The 18,351-nt window shown below is 39.2% G+C and overlaps 1 protein-coding gene across 1 annotated transcript in view; it reads right to left on the bottom strand.

The window, feature by feature from the left end:
* RPA1 (replication protein A 70) overlaps positions 1 to 17,809 on the bottom strand; it is a 28,062-nt gene extending 10,253 nt beyond the window's left edge. The window contains exons 1-9 of the mRNA XM_080285723.1: positions 17,695 to 17,809; positions 15,107 to 15,154; positions 14,026 to 14,214; positions 13,545 to 13,755; positions 12,901 to 13,021; positions 11,858 to 12,020; positions 7,820 to 7,924; positions 1,486 to 1,582; positions 869 to 981 (exon numbers count right to left, since the gene is read on the bottom strand). Of these exons, the coding sequence (XP_080141849.1) occupies positions 869 to 981; positions 1,486 to 1,582; positions 7,820 to 7,924; positions 11,858 to 12,020; positions 12,901 to 13,021; positions 13,545 to 13,755; positions 14,026 to 14,214; positions 15,107 to 15,154; positions 17,695 to 17,724 (1,077 nt within the window). The 5' untranslated portion in view covers positions 17,725 to 17,809. The remainder of the gene's footprint in view (positions 1 to 868; positions 982 to 1,485; positions 1,583 to 7,819; positions 7,925 to 11,857; positions 12,021 to 12,900; positions 13,022 to 13,544; positions 13,756 to 14,025; positions 14,215 to 15,106; positions 15,155 to 17,694) is intronic.
* Positions 17,810 to 18,351: the final 542 nt, after the last annotated feature.

Below are 18,351 nucleotides of genomic sequence, written 5' to 3'. Positions count from 1 at the left end.
AGCCAATGTATCTCTAACAAGTGGCTTAGGTTGTCTGGTACAGACTGTATGTAGGATGAGAAGTGTTTGTAAGTGTAACTGTAGTATTGTAGTGGCTTTGGATGTGTGTGTAGTCTGTGAACCAAGTGTAATCAGCCCGCCTTCAGCCGATTGGGTGCAAGCATACTCTGGCGAGAGGCGAACCCGCGCTCACCAGCATGCGAAACGCACACTCTCCCACTGTACCACAGAGGTTCCATATATATATATATATATATACACACACACACTGCAGAAAGTTCACTAAAGACAGCTTGGCACTATCACTTGGTGGTACTGTTGTTGGTGGCAATGATATTGCTCAACAGAATTTCATATGTACACTGTACAGTGTAGGTCCTCCTCAAACAATAACTAAGTGCTGAGTTTTTGTTTTCTCTCTTACCATTCATCCATCTTTTCAAATTTAATGATACAATATTTAGAAGCTATAATCTACTCTATACTATTAAATGACACTCAACCCAGAGTTCTTCATTATTCATCATTACCATCTCTAGTTAACTTACCTCAAATGGAGGAAAAGCTGCTGTACAGTGATGATTTTACTCTTTAACAAAGAGTATGCCTTTATTTTGTTTATTTTTACTACCACAAAACAATTTTATTCAACCATGGGAAGCCTTAAATCACAAGGTTAATTAAAGTTACGAATAATCCCTCATCTGAAATCTCTAAGCTGATTAAAATCAAACGAAGTTAAAAATAAAAACAGTACAGACATTATTGTGGTAAGAGGATCAGTATCAGATACCAATAATCACCTGCATTATAAAATCAGACAAACAGTCTAACTTCAAGCAAACAAAAATAACGATAAATGTGTTACCTCTCTATTTGTGTTATCAACAATTTGGATGTCTCGCTTTCTCAGCTCGCGACCAGTGGAGCGCTGGGTCACTGCAGACAAGTCCATAACTTCTTTGCAGACACCAATAACATCTGCATGGAGCACAATTAATGATATTGCATGACCAAAGTGACCCCTTCAATTTACTGACCCAATATTCACAAAATCCATCACTCAACTCTTGGTTAATCTTGCAACTTAGGGTGGTGTGCTTAAAGCTTACATGGAAAAGATGGAGGCAACCCCCAACTTTAATCAATGACTGAAATTTATGGCATGACTGGTTATCAGACATGTCGCACGACAAAGTGCAAGAAAAATGGTTCACTGAGACCAAACACATTCAATCTCCAGAATTTACCATTAAAAATTGAAAGCTTGCCTTCCTATTGAACTGGTATTATACAACATACACTATACTCTAAATATGGTAAGTAATTTCAAATCAATAACACCAATGTAATGAAAAAAATCTTAGGAGAATTTTCTACTACTGAGCCATAATTTCATCAGCTAAAACTATCACAGAAGAGAACAATCATGATGTATTTCTATGCAGGTAAGAAAGATAACTCCTGTTTGTTTTTGTGCCTCACCAACAATGCTGTCCTTTGCAACAGTTTCCAACTGGTCAAAAGAGACAAAGTTGAACTGCATTGTAGGGATGGCTGTGGTCTCATGGCATGGGTTTACCTGAAACATTGTGAAGTTAATTCCACAGGTCAATCAATCTTTCTACCAACAGACACCAATAATCCTTTAAGAGATGGCCACAAACAAATTACCTCCATGTCATCATGTCCTCCACCATCAGGCTGCCCTCTCTCCAACCCACACAACCCTCTCATATAACTCTCCACCCCATCCCTCTCTGCCTCCACCCCATTTACATACACTCCAAGCTAGTCTCACTCTCCATCCTCTCTATATGGCCAAACCATTTTTTTTTTTTTTTTAATACTGCCTAGTACATCCACTTCAACACAAATATAAAAATCATTTTCTAACCATGAATTATAGGAGCCAATCTACATGGAACTTACTGCTAGGATAATGATTAAGGTGGATGGCAATAAATAATAGAATTAATTCAATACACATCTCAATTACTTTCACATTAAACACTGCTTAAATTCTCCCACTCCCTTTTCCATTTTTGTTGCATTGTTTTGAGAGGAATTGTTCCCTACTTGTGTCAGTCAGTTCATTCACACCACATCAGGTCTGTACCAAAATTTTCATCATATTTTAATTACTCCTTCCTTGCATCAAAGGGAACATTCCCACACATCTACATCACAATCCTCCCATTAGTCCTTCTATCATCTGTTGAAAGAAACAGTACATCATCAATAGCATCTAGTCTCATATGACTTGCTTTGAGATGCTGAGCCCTGAGGTAAGGCTACCTTAATTCATAATGTTTCACCATTGACTTTTTCCCCTGCCTTAAGTGGGGCAGGATCTGAAAAAATAGTAAAGAGAAAATACAACAATGAGACAATATAAACAGCATCGTTTGCTGCTTTCATATTCTCTCCTTATTTAACTCTTTCTGCACAAGGAAATGTTTATTTAATTCATGTCAAGGTCAAACTAACCCTTACAATATAAAAAGCATCTCAGAGTTAAACAAAACTGTCTGGAAATAAGAGTGAAATAAACAATGTAGCCCTGTAGCAAAGAGATTAAGGGTAAATTACTGGCCTACATCCCTATGTCACTGATATACATACACATATATATATATATATACGGTACATCCATCCATCCATCCATCATCTAATCCTACGTTGTCCCATGAGGAGCGTAGGAGCCCGGGGTTAGGCAGTTGGTCCTGACATTTAAGATGAGAGTGACCAACCTCACTCATCCCTGAGTGGCATTACGTGAGCAATAAACCCGAACCATCCCTTGGATATAAACCTTCACCGGCTCAATCCGACTGGAGCACAATAATTACCCACTAAACCACCAGGTGCCAAAATTTGGTTATATGGTTACCACCCAGCATAGTAAATGGTTTCCTGGTGTACAGGAAACCATTTGGCTTGTCATTCAGTGTAGAGTCACCCACAGGCAGAAGGATGAGGAAAGAATGAAGGAATGAAAGACAGAAGAGGGAGTGTAACGTCATATATATATATATATATATATATATATATATATATATATATATATATATATATATATATATATATATATATATATATATATATATATATATATAAATCTCTAGCTGCCTACCTAAAACTGGTGGTAGGTAGCATCACCTCTTTTATGACGTATATGGGACCTGGCTTATGGGAACTAAGAGATCAAGTGGTGAGAGGCACAATCCAGCCCCCTCCCCAGGTGTGGGGAACATCCCCCTCCCCAGGCCATCTCTTCACCTCCCTTTGCACCATTGGATCCTGGCTTCTATGTCCCCTCCCACCCAAACTACACCCCATACCCTCTCTAGACCATATTGGGTGTGTGTGGCATATTCCCTCCCTTTCCACCCCTGGCATATACCCTCCCTTTCCACCCCACACTCCCTCCACTTCCCTATTCCTCCTTATTTCTCAAGGACGTCACATTCTCGCTCATAGTGAGGAGTGGCAGTTTATTCTTATTTCTGACAGCTGACTGAGCAGTAACCATTAGACATACAGGAGTGAAATATACATTTTCTGGTGTGTAAGATCAAGCTATTCAAATCTATAAGACCAATATTCAATTTGGCACATTTTTTTTTTTCTTTCTCTCTCTATACACAAGGGGTAACAATTTTTATTTCTGACTCTCTTTGAAGGTCGATATTGAGGTAACCGTGCAGTAAGTCATATGAGACTAAAACATACATTTTCATCCATCCATCCATTATCTAATCCTATGTTGCCCCCTGATGAGCATAGGACCCCGGGGCTAGGCAAGTTGGTCCTGACATTTAAGATGAGAATGACCGGCCTCACTCATCCCCGAGTGGCAATACGTGGGCAATAAACCCCAATCACCCCTTGGATATAAACATACACAGGCTCAATCTGACTGGAGCGCCTTAATTACTCACTAAATCACCTGGCGCCATAATCTGATTATATGGTTACCACCCAGCACAGTAAATGGTTTCCTGGTGTACAGGAAACCATCTGGCTTGTCACTCAGTGTAAAGTTACTCATAGGCAGAAGGAAGAGGAAAGAATGAAGGAAAGAAAGACAAAAGAGGGAGTGTGAAGTCATCTGTAGAAAGAAAGAAGAGGAATGAATGATGGAAAGACAGAAGAGGATGGAAGGAAAAAAGGAAAGGGCAGACACCCAAAGCAGCACTACATCGAGTGAGTGGATGGTGAGCAACCCCACCTACTCAAGCGCTTGAAACCTGTAAGAAAATTTTTTACCTCAGTGAAAGTTAAAAAATTGGACCCTTTTTTCGGATCTGGGAATAGGGGGATCTGGGAGATTTGTGGTCTTCAGAAGTTAACAAAGTATATATATTCATTCTTTTGCAGCACATTTCCCATAGCCTAACAGAAGAACACTACTTTGTGACTACTGTAATATTCTAGTATCAATCTCTTAATAAAGCTCATGAGTAGTCCCTTTACTCTGGTAATGCAGTTTTCATATTACTATCTCCAGACAATTTTATTCAACCAAGGAGATATTTTTCAAATTTATTGGTTAGATACAAACATCATTACCCCCTTCACAGTAAAGATCCTTCTGAGTTGACTAAATCATCAAATGATAAAAGGAATAAAATAAAAGGTGCACCACCAGATTTAAGGGGTTAATGATGGAGAGGAGAAAATATCATGCCTAGTTACAGCAGACAAAGTATAGCACTCTTAACCCGCCACGTCCCGAGCTATTTCGCACCTCTGACACCCCCCAATCCCGAGGTATTTTCATTTTTTTGGCTAAAACCTCCGCTTTTGGTGAGAAACATCGAAATTTCATCGAGAAATTGCTCACCTGAGATTTAAAATACTCGACCCAGGTACCAGTACCTCCTTACCTGACTGGGTTTTCTAACAGGCTGGCACCAAAGAAAACGAGTTCTATGGGAGGGTAACTATTTCACACCACTCATAAACAGTATTTATCTATTTACTTGGTACGAATTTATATGTAGTACGAGAATATATTGGTTTTCAAACAGTAATATAGGCATTATAAGCATTGTTTCACTCACTAACTCATCACCATACCTGACCTTCTTTTGCCACATTATCTGATCATCATTTCTGACTGTTTCTTCCTCTAATGCTATGTAAACTTTGTCCTCCACATTGTCATCGATTGGGGAATCACTCTGGCCCGGAATGTCTTTATTGGCCAGGTCACTGGTAACAGGTGAATTGTCGAGACAATGGCGTGCGGGGGGAGGGGAGGGGAGGTTATGTGGTGTAAGGCATTGTCCCTGCTTGGCATCTTGTAGAGGAATAGAGGAAGGTGTCCCGTGTATACGTACGAAAAATCACGTGCGAAAATTGAAAATTGTGCAAATTAGGGACCTTGCAATTGCACGATGTACCGGTACGTCATCGGGACTGGCAAATGCAAAATGTTGCAATGTACCCATACGTCGACGGGACGCGGCGGGTTAAACCACTAGACCATCTGGCATATTCTGGAACTGGAAGTCCCGTCATTTTTATTTATTACAGAAAATCTTTGCCCAGATCCAGGGATGTGCTCCAAAATATCACAATTCTTTATATTTATAATCTATCTATTGCCAGACGCCTCAATCCCGTTCGGGGTGGCCACAAACAAATCGCCTCCACGTCACCCTGTCCGCCGCCATTTCACTGCCCTGCTCCCAGCTCACACCCCCCTCTCTCATATACCTCTCCACCCCATCCCTCCATCTCATCCTCGGCCTCCCCCTCCCTCTTCCCCCCTCCACCTCACTCACATACACTCTCATCGTCAGTCTTTTACCCTCAATCCTCTCCACATGGCCAAACCACCTCAGTGTATTTCTCCTAACGCTTCCTATCACATCCACTTCCACACCACAATGCTCCTTTATATCCTCATTTGTCAGCCTGTCTCTCCATGTGACTCCACAGGCTCCTCTTAAATAACTCATTTCCACTGCTCTCACTCTTGACTTGTGTCCTTCCAGCAACGTCCAAGCTTCACTTCCATACGTTAGAGTTGGTATCACAATACTGTCATGTAGTAACTTTTTCACTTCCATGCTCACTTCCCTGCTTCTTATCACTGTTTTCAAGGAACCAGCAACCTTTCTTCCCTGCTGTACCGTTTCAAGCACTTCACCCTCCAAACCTCCATCCTTACTCATCACACTACCCAAGTACTTAAACGTACTCACATTTTCCAATTCCTCACCATCCAACCTCGCTGTACATTCACTGACTTTACCTCTCTCAAAGACCATCACTTTACTCTTCCCTGCATTCAACTTTAGATTCCGTTTCTTACACACTCTCCCAAACTCATCCACCAAGCCTTGCAGCTCTCCTTTGTCTTCACTCAACAACACAATATCATCTGCAAACAACAGTACAGGAAGTTTCCAAACACTTCCCTCTCTCACCAGGGCCACTCCAACATCCACTACCCTACCTTGTACCTCTTTTATTACCCCATCCATGTACAGATTGAACAACCATGGAGACATGACCCATCCCTGTTTCAACCCAACCTTCAAAGAGAAAAATTCACTCAGTTCACCATCCACATGCACTGCAGCCTTAGCACCATCATACATACTCTTCACAGCGTTCAACAACTTCCCATCTACTCCATATATTCTTAACACTTTCCACAATCCTTGTCTATCCACCCTGTCATATGCTTTCTCCAAATCCATGAAAGCCGCATACGACTTCTTTCCCTTCTCTAGAAACTTTTCCACTGAAGATCTAAGAATGAATATCTGATCTACACAACCTCTTCCCTTCCTAAAGCCTCCCTGTTCTTCTCCAACTAATTCCTCTGTTCTTTTTCTAACTCTGTCAATAAGTATCCTACCATACACTTTTCCTATTATACTAAGAAGACAGATGCCCCTACGATTACCACACACTTCTTTTTCCCCTTTTCCTTTGCACAAGGGAATAATTATACCTGACTTCCAATCCTCTGGGACTCTACCTTCCTCCCAGGCCAATCTGCACATTTTCCACATCCATTCTACAGTACTGTACTACTATCTCTCCTCCATACTTCAGCATTTCACCACACACTCCATCAATTCCTGGGACTTTCCCCAATTTAACTTTCTTCATTGCTTCCACAACTTCTATCCTACTGATTTCTTCCTGTCTTCTCACCTCCCTCCTTCTCCCAGCCACTTATACTCGCATTACTTCCATCCTCTATGTTCAACAATTCCTTAAAGTGTTCTCTCCATCTGCTCACTTTTTCTCCCTTCTCCACTAGTAATCTACCATTTTTATCTTTCACTACCCTGCTAACTTCACTTCCACCCTGTCTTACTCTTTTCACCTCTTTCCAGAACATTTTCTTACAGTCCTTCTGTTTTACACTCAAGTACTGGCATATAAGATAAAATATACAAAACTGGTGCTGTAAATCTGAGCTCTACTAAACCTAATTTACAGGTAGCAACATACTCATACCTTTACTAGGCAGTTCTTTAATAATCTTCCATGGATTTAACTGAGGAAAAAAAAAAAAAAAAAAAAAAAAGTGTACCCATCCACAAACAGAGAGTAATTACATAAAGTGCACTGCCACTTGTGCTCTCATTTAAATATGGACAAACATTCACGGGATATCTTCAGTTTTTATGAGGATCATTTACAACTGGCAAAAAATAACCAAAGTCAAGTGGTTAAAACTTTTCTGTATTGTATCCACCACACTTTAGAAAGATGCCTAAACCCAAGATTCTACATCATCACTCACAAAAGAAGTGTACTATACTTCCCCAAAGATGAATCATACCTCAGTCATGCGGTTGAAGGACATCTCATAATCATTGTTCAGGTTGGAGAACTGTTTGTTGGCTGTCTTCAGGGTCGCACTGGTGATGAAGTACACTTTGTTTAGCTGGAAGCCAATACAACATTAGACAATTTCTTGCTGTCGAAGATATAAGAAACACATAAATATTTTTACCATTAAAATATACTCATGTCATAATTATATACTGAACACTCCTATTCTCAAGAGCTAAGGTGCTGCCTCTATTTACAAGAAGCTTGTTGGTACATGTAGCATTTTGTGGTCAGATGTCTACAATGCCTTAGTAGCATTAACCATTTGCCTAAACTGGGATATTCTGAAATGGCAGCATTTCGTGCTTGCACGAACTACTGCATATGCTGGTGTATAAGTCAACACCTAAAATTCTGAGGTTTAATTCAGTTGTAGGCTTAAATTTGCTGGATAAATCGACCTCCAAAACGTGGCGGCACCACTTCCATCTGACTGTCAAGAATCTGTATGTGCTAACCAGCAAACAAATGACATCATTAAAACCAAAACAACAAAAGTTCACAAGCACCGGACACATTGTACTAATGAAGTTTGTAAATTTGAGCTTGATATTGCCTTTGAATCAACTATCCATGCTGGACACAACTACAGTACTTTCCATGCTGGTAATTTCCACAACTCAGAATTTCTTTCTATATTATATTTGCTGGGAAAAAAATAAAATTTTCAGTTATTAGAAAGTAATTTTGTGCGGTCTGAGAAACGTGCTTTGCTTAGGCCCCTAATTAAGAAACCTGGCCTTGATGTCGAGAGCATGACAAATTATCGTCCTGTCTCTAACCTGTCTTTTTTATCCAAGATTATTGAGCGGGCCATACTTGACCAACTCTTACCACTACTGGAACACAACAGAGTTGTTCCTGTTGTTCAATCAGCATACAGAAAATACCATTCGACTGAAACTGCACTAATAAGGATTCAGAGCGACTTGGTGGCAAACACTTTTAGTGGGATGTCCTCTCTCCTAGTTCTTTTGGATCTGTCTGCAGCTTTTGATACAGTAGATCATAAACTATTGTTGGATGATCTGTATTTTTATGGCGTTCGTGATAGTGCCCTTTTGCTCCTTAAGTCGTATCTGTCGGACAGATCTCAGAGAGTGGTTGTTGATTACGCTAGCTCTGATTCTGCTCCTCTTCTATTTGGAGTCCCTCAAGGATCAGTTTTGGGTCCAATTCTATTTACTATCTACACAAGTAGTTTATCGTCTTTACTTGATGCTCATGATGTGTCCTATCATTTTTATGCTGATGACACCCAGCTCTATGTTAAGATGTCAGATATCAACGATACTAAGATAAAGTTTGAATCTCTAATGTCTGATATTAAGATTTGGATGGCTAAGAGGAAACTTAAGCTGAATGATGGTAAAACTGAGATCATCATCATCAGAGGAAACAGAAGGGGTGATGACACTGACAATGCCCTGGCTTTGAACATTGGCGTGTCACAGCTGCATCCAGTCAGTTCTGTTCGAAATTTAGGTGTTTATTTTAATTCTAAGTTAAATTACAAAGAACACATTAATCATGTTGTAAGAGGGTGTAACTTGCATATCAGAAATCTGTATTCTGTGAGAAGATTCCTGAATAGACAGTGCCTCTTAACATTGGTCCATGCAGTGGTCTTGTCTCGTGTTGATTATTGTAATTCACTGTGGGTTGGTCTTCCAAATAATATACTAACAAAAGTTCAGTCTGTGTTGAACAGGGCGGCACGGCTTATCTTTGGTCTCCCCCCGAGAACCTCAACTACCCCGTTTCTGATTGAGTTGCATTGGTTACCAGTAAAGGCTAGAATTGAATTTAAACTGTGTCTTATTACATTCAAGGTTCTTAAGTTTGGTGAACCGAAGTATCTTGCTGAATTGTTAAAACTCCCATCGACACGCCCGGGTGTGATGTTACGCAGTGAAGATGATTCCTTGCGTCTTGATGAGCCAGGAGCCATTCACCAGTCATCTTTCTCTGATCGTTCTTTTGCATATAGAGCCCCTAGATTATATAACAGATTGCCATTGTCCATAAGACAACTCTCTACTGTTGAATCCTTTAAGAGACAGCTGAAAGCCTTTCTTTTTTCAAAATGCTACGATCTGGAGAGAGGTATTATGACAGATGATTATAGGGTTTAATTTTTGCCACTTTCATGTATATATGATGTAGCTTGTATTATATACAGAAAATGTCACAATTCTTGTAATTGTAAAAATAACGAGCGCTAGTGAATTCCCAAAAGGAAGAACTGGCGCTTTTGAGAAACAAAAGGCCAGATTATTATTATTATTATTATTACATGACTGTTACAATTGTGGTGTGCAACCAATCACAGCAGCAAAACTATTCAAAACATATACTGTGTGTCTGATTCAGTGTCTCAAACAGCCATTACCCAGCTTGTGTTTGTTTACATTCGTGGAAGGGTGCATGGCATAGGATAATCCTCATATTTTAAGCGTAAACACCGGTAATTACTGGTAACCATGACTTGTTTTTATTAAAGGTTTGTCTCAGCTACAAATATTACTCAGATAAGAAGTAGTAATGTATAGAAAGCTTAGATTTGTCATAAAAGCTGCAGCACAAGACTAGCATCACAGAATTAGTAGGCTACCGTATGGCTGTAGGCCTGCTGGTAGTGTCACTTCCCTCCTTCGGTATAAGCCAAGGCCTTATTTTCATCTCTGCCACGTATCAACAACTTTATGCTCTGCATATTAGTTGACTCCTACTTTTTAAAGAGATTTTTTTATGCTTAAAATGTCAACTTATATGCAGGCATATACAGTAGTCTTTTTTGGGCAATTTTAAATGTAAATTTCCTGACAACTCTAAACAACAATACAGTACTCCATTACTTTGCCCCTGGCTCCCATCATCTAACAAACTGCCCAATACTTTACCTCAACCCATAATCTGCACACACAATAAAAGCAGACCCCAAAATATGATACCCCCTAGATGTGATACCCCAGCATAGCAATGGGGGTAGAAATACCACCCTACTCCGCCAAACCTCGGTATAACAATTTTTTCTTAAACTGATTTTTATGATATTTTAGACAAATTTTTTGTTTAGCATGGTTTATAAACTGCTTTTAGACTTAGATTATTGTGTTTTAGTCACAGGTGGGGTGAACATTGTCATTTTAGGGTATGGTTAACTGTTTGATTTTTTCGACTTAGGTTTGATGCTTTTCATATTTTATTTTTGAATTTAGGTGCATCATAAACTGCTTTTAGGTTTAGTTTAGCTTGTTTTAAAGCTATTTGGGAGTTTAGGTTAACTAGAAACTTGTTTCTGGACTCAGTGGGTGGGTTTAGGACTTGGTTGGGGGGGGGGGAACCCAAAGCTCAAAAACTCATCCCTATACTTTACATGTTAAATATACTCCAAGATACGACACCCCCCCCGCCTAGCAATGGGTTTTTACTTAACCAATTGCATCGTTAAACTGGGGTATGCCTGTACACCTATCTGGTAGGCATTTGTATTTAGTTTCATGGTTAAGTGAATTTTTCCACCTACAAAACATATACTGTACATTTTAAGAGAGAACTGGTCTCTCTTTTAAGCTAATAAAAAAATATGGTCACAGCATTAAAGATGAACTATGTTACAAAAAAACAAACATATACTGGTACACAGTGTTGTTTTAACTAACTAGCAGCCCAGCTAGGATTTTTTCTCTTTCTACATGCTTCCCTATGGTGGTCTGCCAATTTCGATACTATTAATAGTTGAGGGTTAACTGATGCAAATCTACAGAAGGAAATGTCCCGACATCCCTTGAAATTAGTGTCTGTTCCTTGCTTGGCCGTTTTACCAAATGGCACCAAAATTAAGCATGAAATTTTAGCCAAGGTCAAACATCTGGTGGGTATGACTTAGACATTACTCTCATCAATTAGCCTTCATCAAGCTGAACATCTATACAGTACCAAAAAGGCTGAGAGACTACTATACCAAAAAACACATACCTACCTCCATCATGTCAAAGAACTTGTCACACTGCTCATTGAAGGCCGTTGCTCGTATCTCCCCAGATTCATCAAGCAGGTCCACCGAGAAAAGTTTGCCTTCACCTCGGGAGTTGGACCAGGTTCTGATGTTGGATTTGTTAGTGACTCGAGCACAGATGGTCCACCTGTGGGAATATGGAGCAGAGGATATTAAACTTCAGTGTATGAAAATAACACCTGGTATGGATTTTAACAAATCTCCAATTACTTTATTCAGTTAACCCCTTCTGTAGAAGGTGGTGTACACACTGTTCATCCATTTGATGTAGTGCTACTTTCAGGTCACTCTACATTAAGTGACCAAATGGTTTCTTGTAGCTCATATAATTATTTGCTATGTTGGGTAACACCCCAGGTGACGATGATGATGATGATGATGATAACATTAATAATAACTAATAATAAAACTTGGGGAAAGGAGGTCTGGATGATGATGATGAGGATGATGGATTGGTACAAATCATAAGTCCCTACTCCCTAAACCTCAGAATTAAATAAGTTTTAAATAAGAGTTTGGAGAGATAACAAAATATTTAAGAAGAAATGTACCACTAACAATATTTATACTTCCTTCATTCTTTCCTTTTCCTTCTGCCTATGGGTGACTCTACACTGAGTGACAAGCCAAATGGTTTCCTGTATACCAGGAAACCATTTATTACTCTGGGTGATAACCATATAACCAAATTTTGGCACCTGGTGGTTTACTGGGTAATTATTGTGCTCCAGTCGGACTGAGCCGGTGAAGGTTTATATCCAAGGGGTGGTTGGAGTAATGCCACTCAGGGATGAGTGAGACTGGTCACTCTCATCTTAAATGTCAAGAACTGCCTAGCCCTGGGCTCCTACGCTCCTCATGGGGCAATGTAGGACTGGATGATGGATGGATGAAATGTACCACTAACAATATTTATACTGAGGTTTTAATAATTTCAATTTTGATTTTTTAACAACATGGCCCTGTCATTTTATGAAGATACTATATTTTAACCAGTTCCTGCCCACCTGTTCTGGTATGGGGTAAGTGAAGCAATGGGGTGGATATTGCCACCACTTGGGGTCTTAGGAGTACTACCACCTTGGGCAGAGAAGTTGTGCTGGGCTGGACCATTACGCTGGGCTCCACCTGTGTAACAAAACTGAAACTTAACTCTTTAACAACTAATCCTCGTAAGGAAAAAGTTTCTAACGGTAAACCACTAATAAATTAGGTGGGTGGTATATGAAACGTGTACAAATGCACGAAAAAAAGAACTATCACTGAAGTACTACGTGAAATGGGCAAACTTATTAGTTCATCCTTCACTCGATCAAGACAGGAAAAGTAATACAGCTTACATACATGTTTAAGAATGGAGTCTACTTATTAAAGTAACACAAAATACTCCTCCTCAGGACACATAAAGCAATACATGAAAATACCGGTATACATAGCTACTGTACACTGTACTGTACTGTGTGTGTGTGTGTGTATATATATATATATATATATATATATATATATATATATTGTTTTATGCTTTGTCCCCAAACATGGCCACTGATATGAATTATATGGTTAAACTCATAAATGGATATATATATATACTGTACTGTACATATTACATAAAGTTTTTTTCCATTTATGAGTTTAACCATATACTTCATACCAGTGGCCATGTTGTTAGTGGGTCTGTTGCCATATGCTTGTGTCTGCTGGGGTGCAGGTCTGGCAGGTTGTTGTTGTTGTTGTTGCACTTGCTGTTGCTGCTGCTGCTGCTGTGAACGAGGCTTGCTGGCATCATACAGGGTCGGCTCACCTATCTTACCTCCAACCTCCTCACCTCCACGCAAAACACTCAGGTCAAGGATAATCAGCACCTGCAATATTATGTTGCAGTTATGCTTTCTGATAATAAATTACTTAAAAATTTAGGTATTCTAGCAAGCGTGCCATTAATGTTATGTCAGTGATTATTTCCATTAATTTCAGATTTGTCTCAACCATCTGCTTAGATTACTGTTCTATCGTCACTAACACAGTTAAGAAAATTAAGGCAAGCCAAAGATAAATGACTTTCATATTGAATCTGCTGGTATTCTGAGAAACAAAGAAATACTTTCCAAGCCTTCCACAATCCCATCACACACCTTTTTGTTCTCCTGGATCATATTGCAGACATAACGATCAAGGCGGATGAGGCAATTGTTGGTAATCTCTCCACTGGATACCTTGCCATTAAGCTGAGTGGCTAACATTGCAAAACTGCATGACCACTGACTGTCTGAGAGCAACAGCCGCCATCGCTCCTGCGACCCACTCGGGATGCGCTTCATTGACTGAGCGAGAGTTAAGTCTCTTATTAATTATGATAAAACTTATGTGCATAAACTACAAATTTACTTTTAAGGATATTACAATCTATAAATGATGGATCAACCACTTATAGTACTATCATAAACCAAACCAATATTTTTATATTACAGTATCTGTAAACTCCATAACTGGTGCTGGAGAAGGATGCTTTCACATGGTCGAACAGATATGGTTGTGCTACGTATAGTAGTTATTTAAAAATCTTTCAACTTCCTCCGTATCCTCCAAAGAGGATGGCACACTGGAAGAGAAGGACAACTTCAACTTGCAACCCTCTAGGTACACAACCAATTGAACCTGATGTCACAACAGCAAGCTTGTACACCTAAACCTGACTTCAAACTACAGTACTACAAACATATCAACATAAACTGCATCACAATAAAGGTCATTAGCACAGAAAAATGTCACAACCATGAACAAATAAATGGTTCCCAAATCTGTCCCTGAAAATCATCTAAATTAATGTAATTACCAGTACTGTATTGCATACACAACACACTGTAACAACTGTACTGCAATTACTTTCTCAAAACTCCTGATTCTGATGGGAGAGAACACTTGGATTATGAAGGGCACATTGATGTCCATGTGGCAGATAATGACGTCTTAATAACCATACAAGCTTCTCTGGTATGCAATACTCAAGAAGAAACTTTTAAATAGGGTTTATTCAAAATTTATACAGTATACATTCTAGTATAATAATAGTGTAGATCCTGTATAAACTGTACTGTATGTGAAAATGATGACTATAATTTACATCTATCTATACTGTAATACTGTACTATGATGATAAATATACCTGAGGTACTCTGTATATTAAAAATGCAAAGTAAGAGATTACTAACTCACCAGGATCTGAACAATAGGATTTGCAGGATGTCCCCCATCAATAATATCCTGCAGAAAAAAAGTGAACAATAGTTCTGTGAAATGTACAAGTGGAAGAAATACACCTACTTTTGGAAATATTGTTGATTTGGAAGCTATAATATTGTACTTCAACATGTAGGGTAGGTGGTGGCGACCATCATCCACCCACTTGATGTAGTGCTGCCTACTTCTTCCTTAGCCTTTATCGTTCTTTTTCTATGCCTCCCCTCCTCTCTTCCTATTTCTCCCATCTTTCCTGTCACTTCTCATTGCTTTTCTTTACTATACAGGTGGCTTTACATTGAGTGACAAGCCAAATGGTTTCCTGGAAGCCAAAAAACCATTTACAACGCTGGGCGGTAACCATATAACCAAACCATATGTGCTCCCTTCGTGTCAACAAGTGGGTTGGTGGAGGGTTAGTGCCCCTCCCCGTAAAACAAATAACTCAAAGTCAAACGGCCACCCCTTGCGGGATTATGGTGTCTGGCAATAGATAGACAGACAGAATGTGTGGGTATAACTCTCCCATTAGATCAATATTAAATTAAGACCAATTACAAAAGCCTGTTTACATTTGATACTTGGGCTCTAATTCAAGATGAGAGCAGATGATTAACCCCTTCAGCCCAGCCCAACAAAGTCATTTTTGGTACTGACTTACCATATGATAACACTCAGGTCACTCAGGGATGGCAGTTTGCCTCTGAGTTAGTTGTTTAAAGGGGCACTAACCCTCTGCCAACCCACTTGTTGACACTTGGGGAACATGTATGTGTTGGTTATATGGTTACCGCCCAGTGTTGTAAATGGTTTCCTGGCTTACAGGAAACCATTTGGCTTGCACTCAATGTAAAGCCACCTGATGAGGAAAGAAGAGTAAGAAAACGTGATAGTAAAAATGGATGAAATAGGAAGAGAGGGGAGCACACACAGAAAAAGAATGATAAAGGCGCAGGAAGAAGTAGGTAGCACTACATTAAGTGAATGGGTGATGGTTGCCACCACCTACCCTGAATCACATAAACATAAGAAAAACCTGCTTTAGCCACAAAACTTTTGCTTGATGGAAAAAAACAAAAAAAAAAACAAAAAACATAAGCTGCAGGAGAGCACCCATTTACAAATTACTGTACAAAAATTTTACGACACGGATTATACTGTACAGTATAGGTACACCCCAGTTTAACAATGTACAGTAATTGGTTAAGTTAAAACCCATCATTAGGCGAGGTATCATATATCAGGGTAGACTGAACATCAATGTAATGGGATGCATTTTTTCAGCCTTGGGTTTCCCCCCCAACTAAGTCCTAAACTCACCCAAATGAGCCCCAAAGCAAGTTTAAAGCCAATCTGAATAGCCTAACAGCTGTAAAAGAAGCTAACCTAAGCCTAACACCTGTAAATAACTCACTAATGCCAACAAATAAAATCTGAAAATTGTTGAGTATAAGTCTGGAAAAAATCAAGCTTAGTAAACTGTACCGTACCCCCAAATGAAAATGTTCACCCCATCTATGACTAAAACATATTAAAGTCTAAAAACAGTTTATAAATCAACCTAAACACAATTTTAGACTATCATCAAAATAGGTAAAACAAAAATCAAAACCCATCGTTAAACCAGGGTTTGGCCATTGCTAGGCGGGGTATGGTGGTATTCCTACCCCCATTGCTAAGCTGGGGTATCGCATCTAGAGGTATCGTATATCAAATATACCTGCATAACTGTAAATTTGTTTATGACATCCAGATTCTGCAGAAATATTATTTAGGTTACTAAAGATTGTATAATTCCTTCATGACACCCAAATTCTGAGAAACCGATGTTACTCAAGAGCATAAAGTTATGTTTGTTGACGTCAGTGGTGGCATTCTACAGACCGAAAACCATTCATCGCCAAATTGTTCAGGTTAGTCAGGTTAGGTTAAATTGTTTGGTTTGGTTGCATTAGGTTAAGTTGGGTTATATTAAGTTACATCAGTAGGGATGATTCATGAGATTTATATTCAAACTGAATCAACCTTAAAGCCTGACATGGTGGGTGGCTGCTTGCCACGGGCTGCTTGTACATCTTCAAAATTATGCCTTTCCTTAAGTTTTTCAAGCTATCATAATGATCATTACATTACAGATCATTGAGAAATACAGGTAAACATAATTGTATGCGAGCTCTCCCACAGTTCACCTCCCCTTCCCCCCCAAAAAATGAATTTTATACATGAGACAGATGTAGACTATTATCACAGTAAAATGTCTGTGGATTTGGGTAATACCATTTGATATTACACTCGCTCATGCAAAATGGAATAAAAATGGTGGTGTGGGAGTAGGGTATGTATTGAACACTGGCATGTCACGTAACTGCCTCCATATTAAACTGCTACTTAATTTAAATTTAACAAATGGCAAAAATAAAATGAACCTAACCTCCACCAACGATGCTGAACCTTAAACCTGAAAAATACTGTAAAAAATCCAGTTTACAGAACGCTGATCAATGTGAGAACTACTTCAATCTTACATTTGATGAACCTCCTTTAATTTACAAATATAAACTTACGGCAATAACCCCGACCGATATTTCACCCATCTTGATCGTTGATCAGCTACACAGTCGAAGAAAACGACAGAAATTAGTAACAATTAGGCAATGAACCAGCACAGACACGAGTTTTGGCGCGAACGTCGCAAAGCTTTAAAGGGGGTGGGGGTTAATAGCAGGGGAACCCGAAAAAAACACCTGAAAAAGTTTCATCGATTTGCTATTCTTTTACTTTTAATCAAAGCTCTGCCTCATCAATCCTTCATCTTCAGTGCGGTCAATCCGAAAATCCACTCTGAATCTTGCAAGCCCAGAGATTGACAAATACTGCCTGGCCTGAATAATTTAGAATAGTCGGCAGAATTAAAGCAAAAATAGTTTACATTGCTTTAAAATCTTTTTCCCAACTCAGATTTTTATTTGCAAGAAAATTAAATTAAAGGCTAAGATTGGTTAACATTGCACTCTCCTTTTGCTGTCTCTCCCCTTATAGCAAATAATAGCTTTGACATGAGAGTTTTTTTTTTTTTTTTTTTTTTTTAGGAGAGCCAAAGACCCAGCATGATTTTACTCGTTTCCTTGTCCTACCAAGGAAAACACAATCACAAGTTTCGTCGTGTTCGGCACAGAGCCGAGAGTCCGCGACTCTTCAAACACTGAAGAAGAAGAATGTTG

This window comes from Coenobita brevimanus, chromosome 107, assembly GCF_032717465.1.
Source record: "Coenobita brevimanus isolate Jiangsu-jjx chromosome 107, ASM3271746v2, whole genome shotgun sequence".
Taxonomy (NCBI): Eukaryota; Metazoa; Arthropoda; class Malacostraca; order Decapoda; family Coenobitidae; genus Coenobita; species Coenobita brevimanus.
The sequence above is the reverse complement of the archived record's forward strand: the minus strand, read 5'-3'. Positions and strand labels throughout refer to the sequence as shown.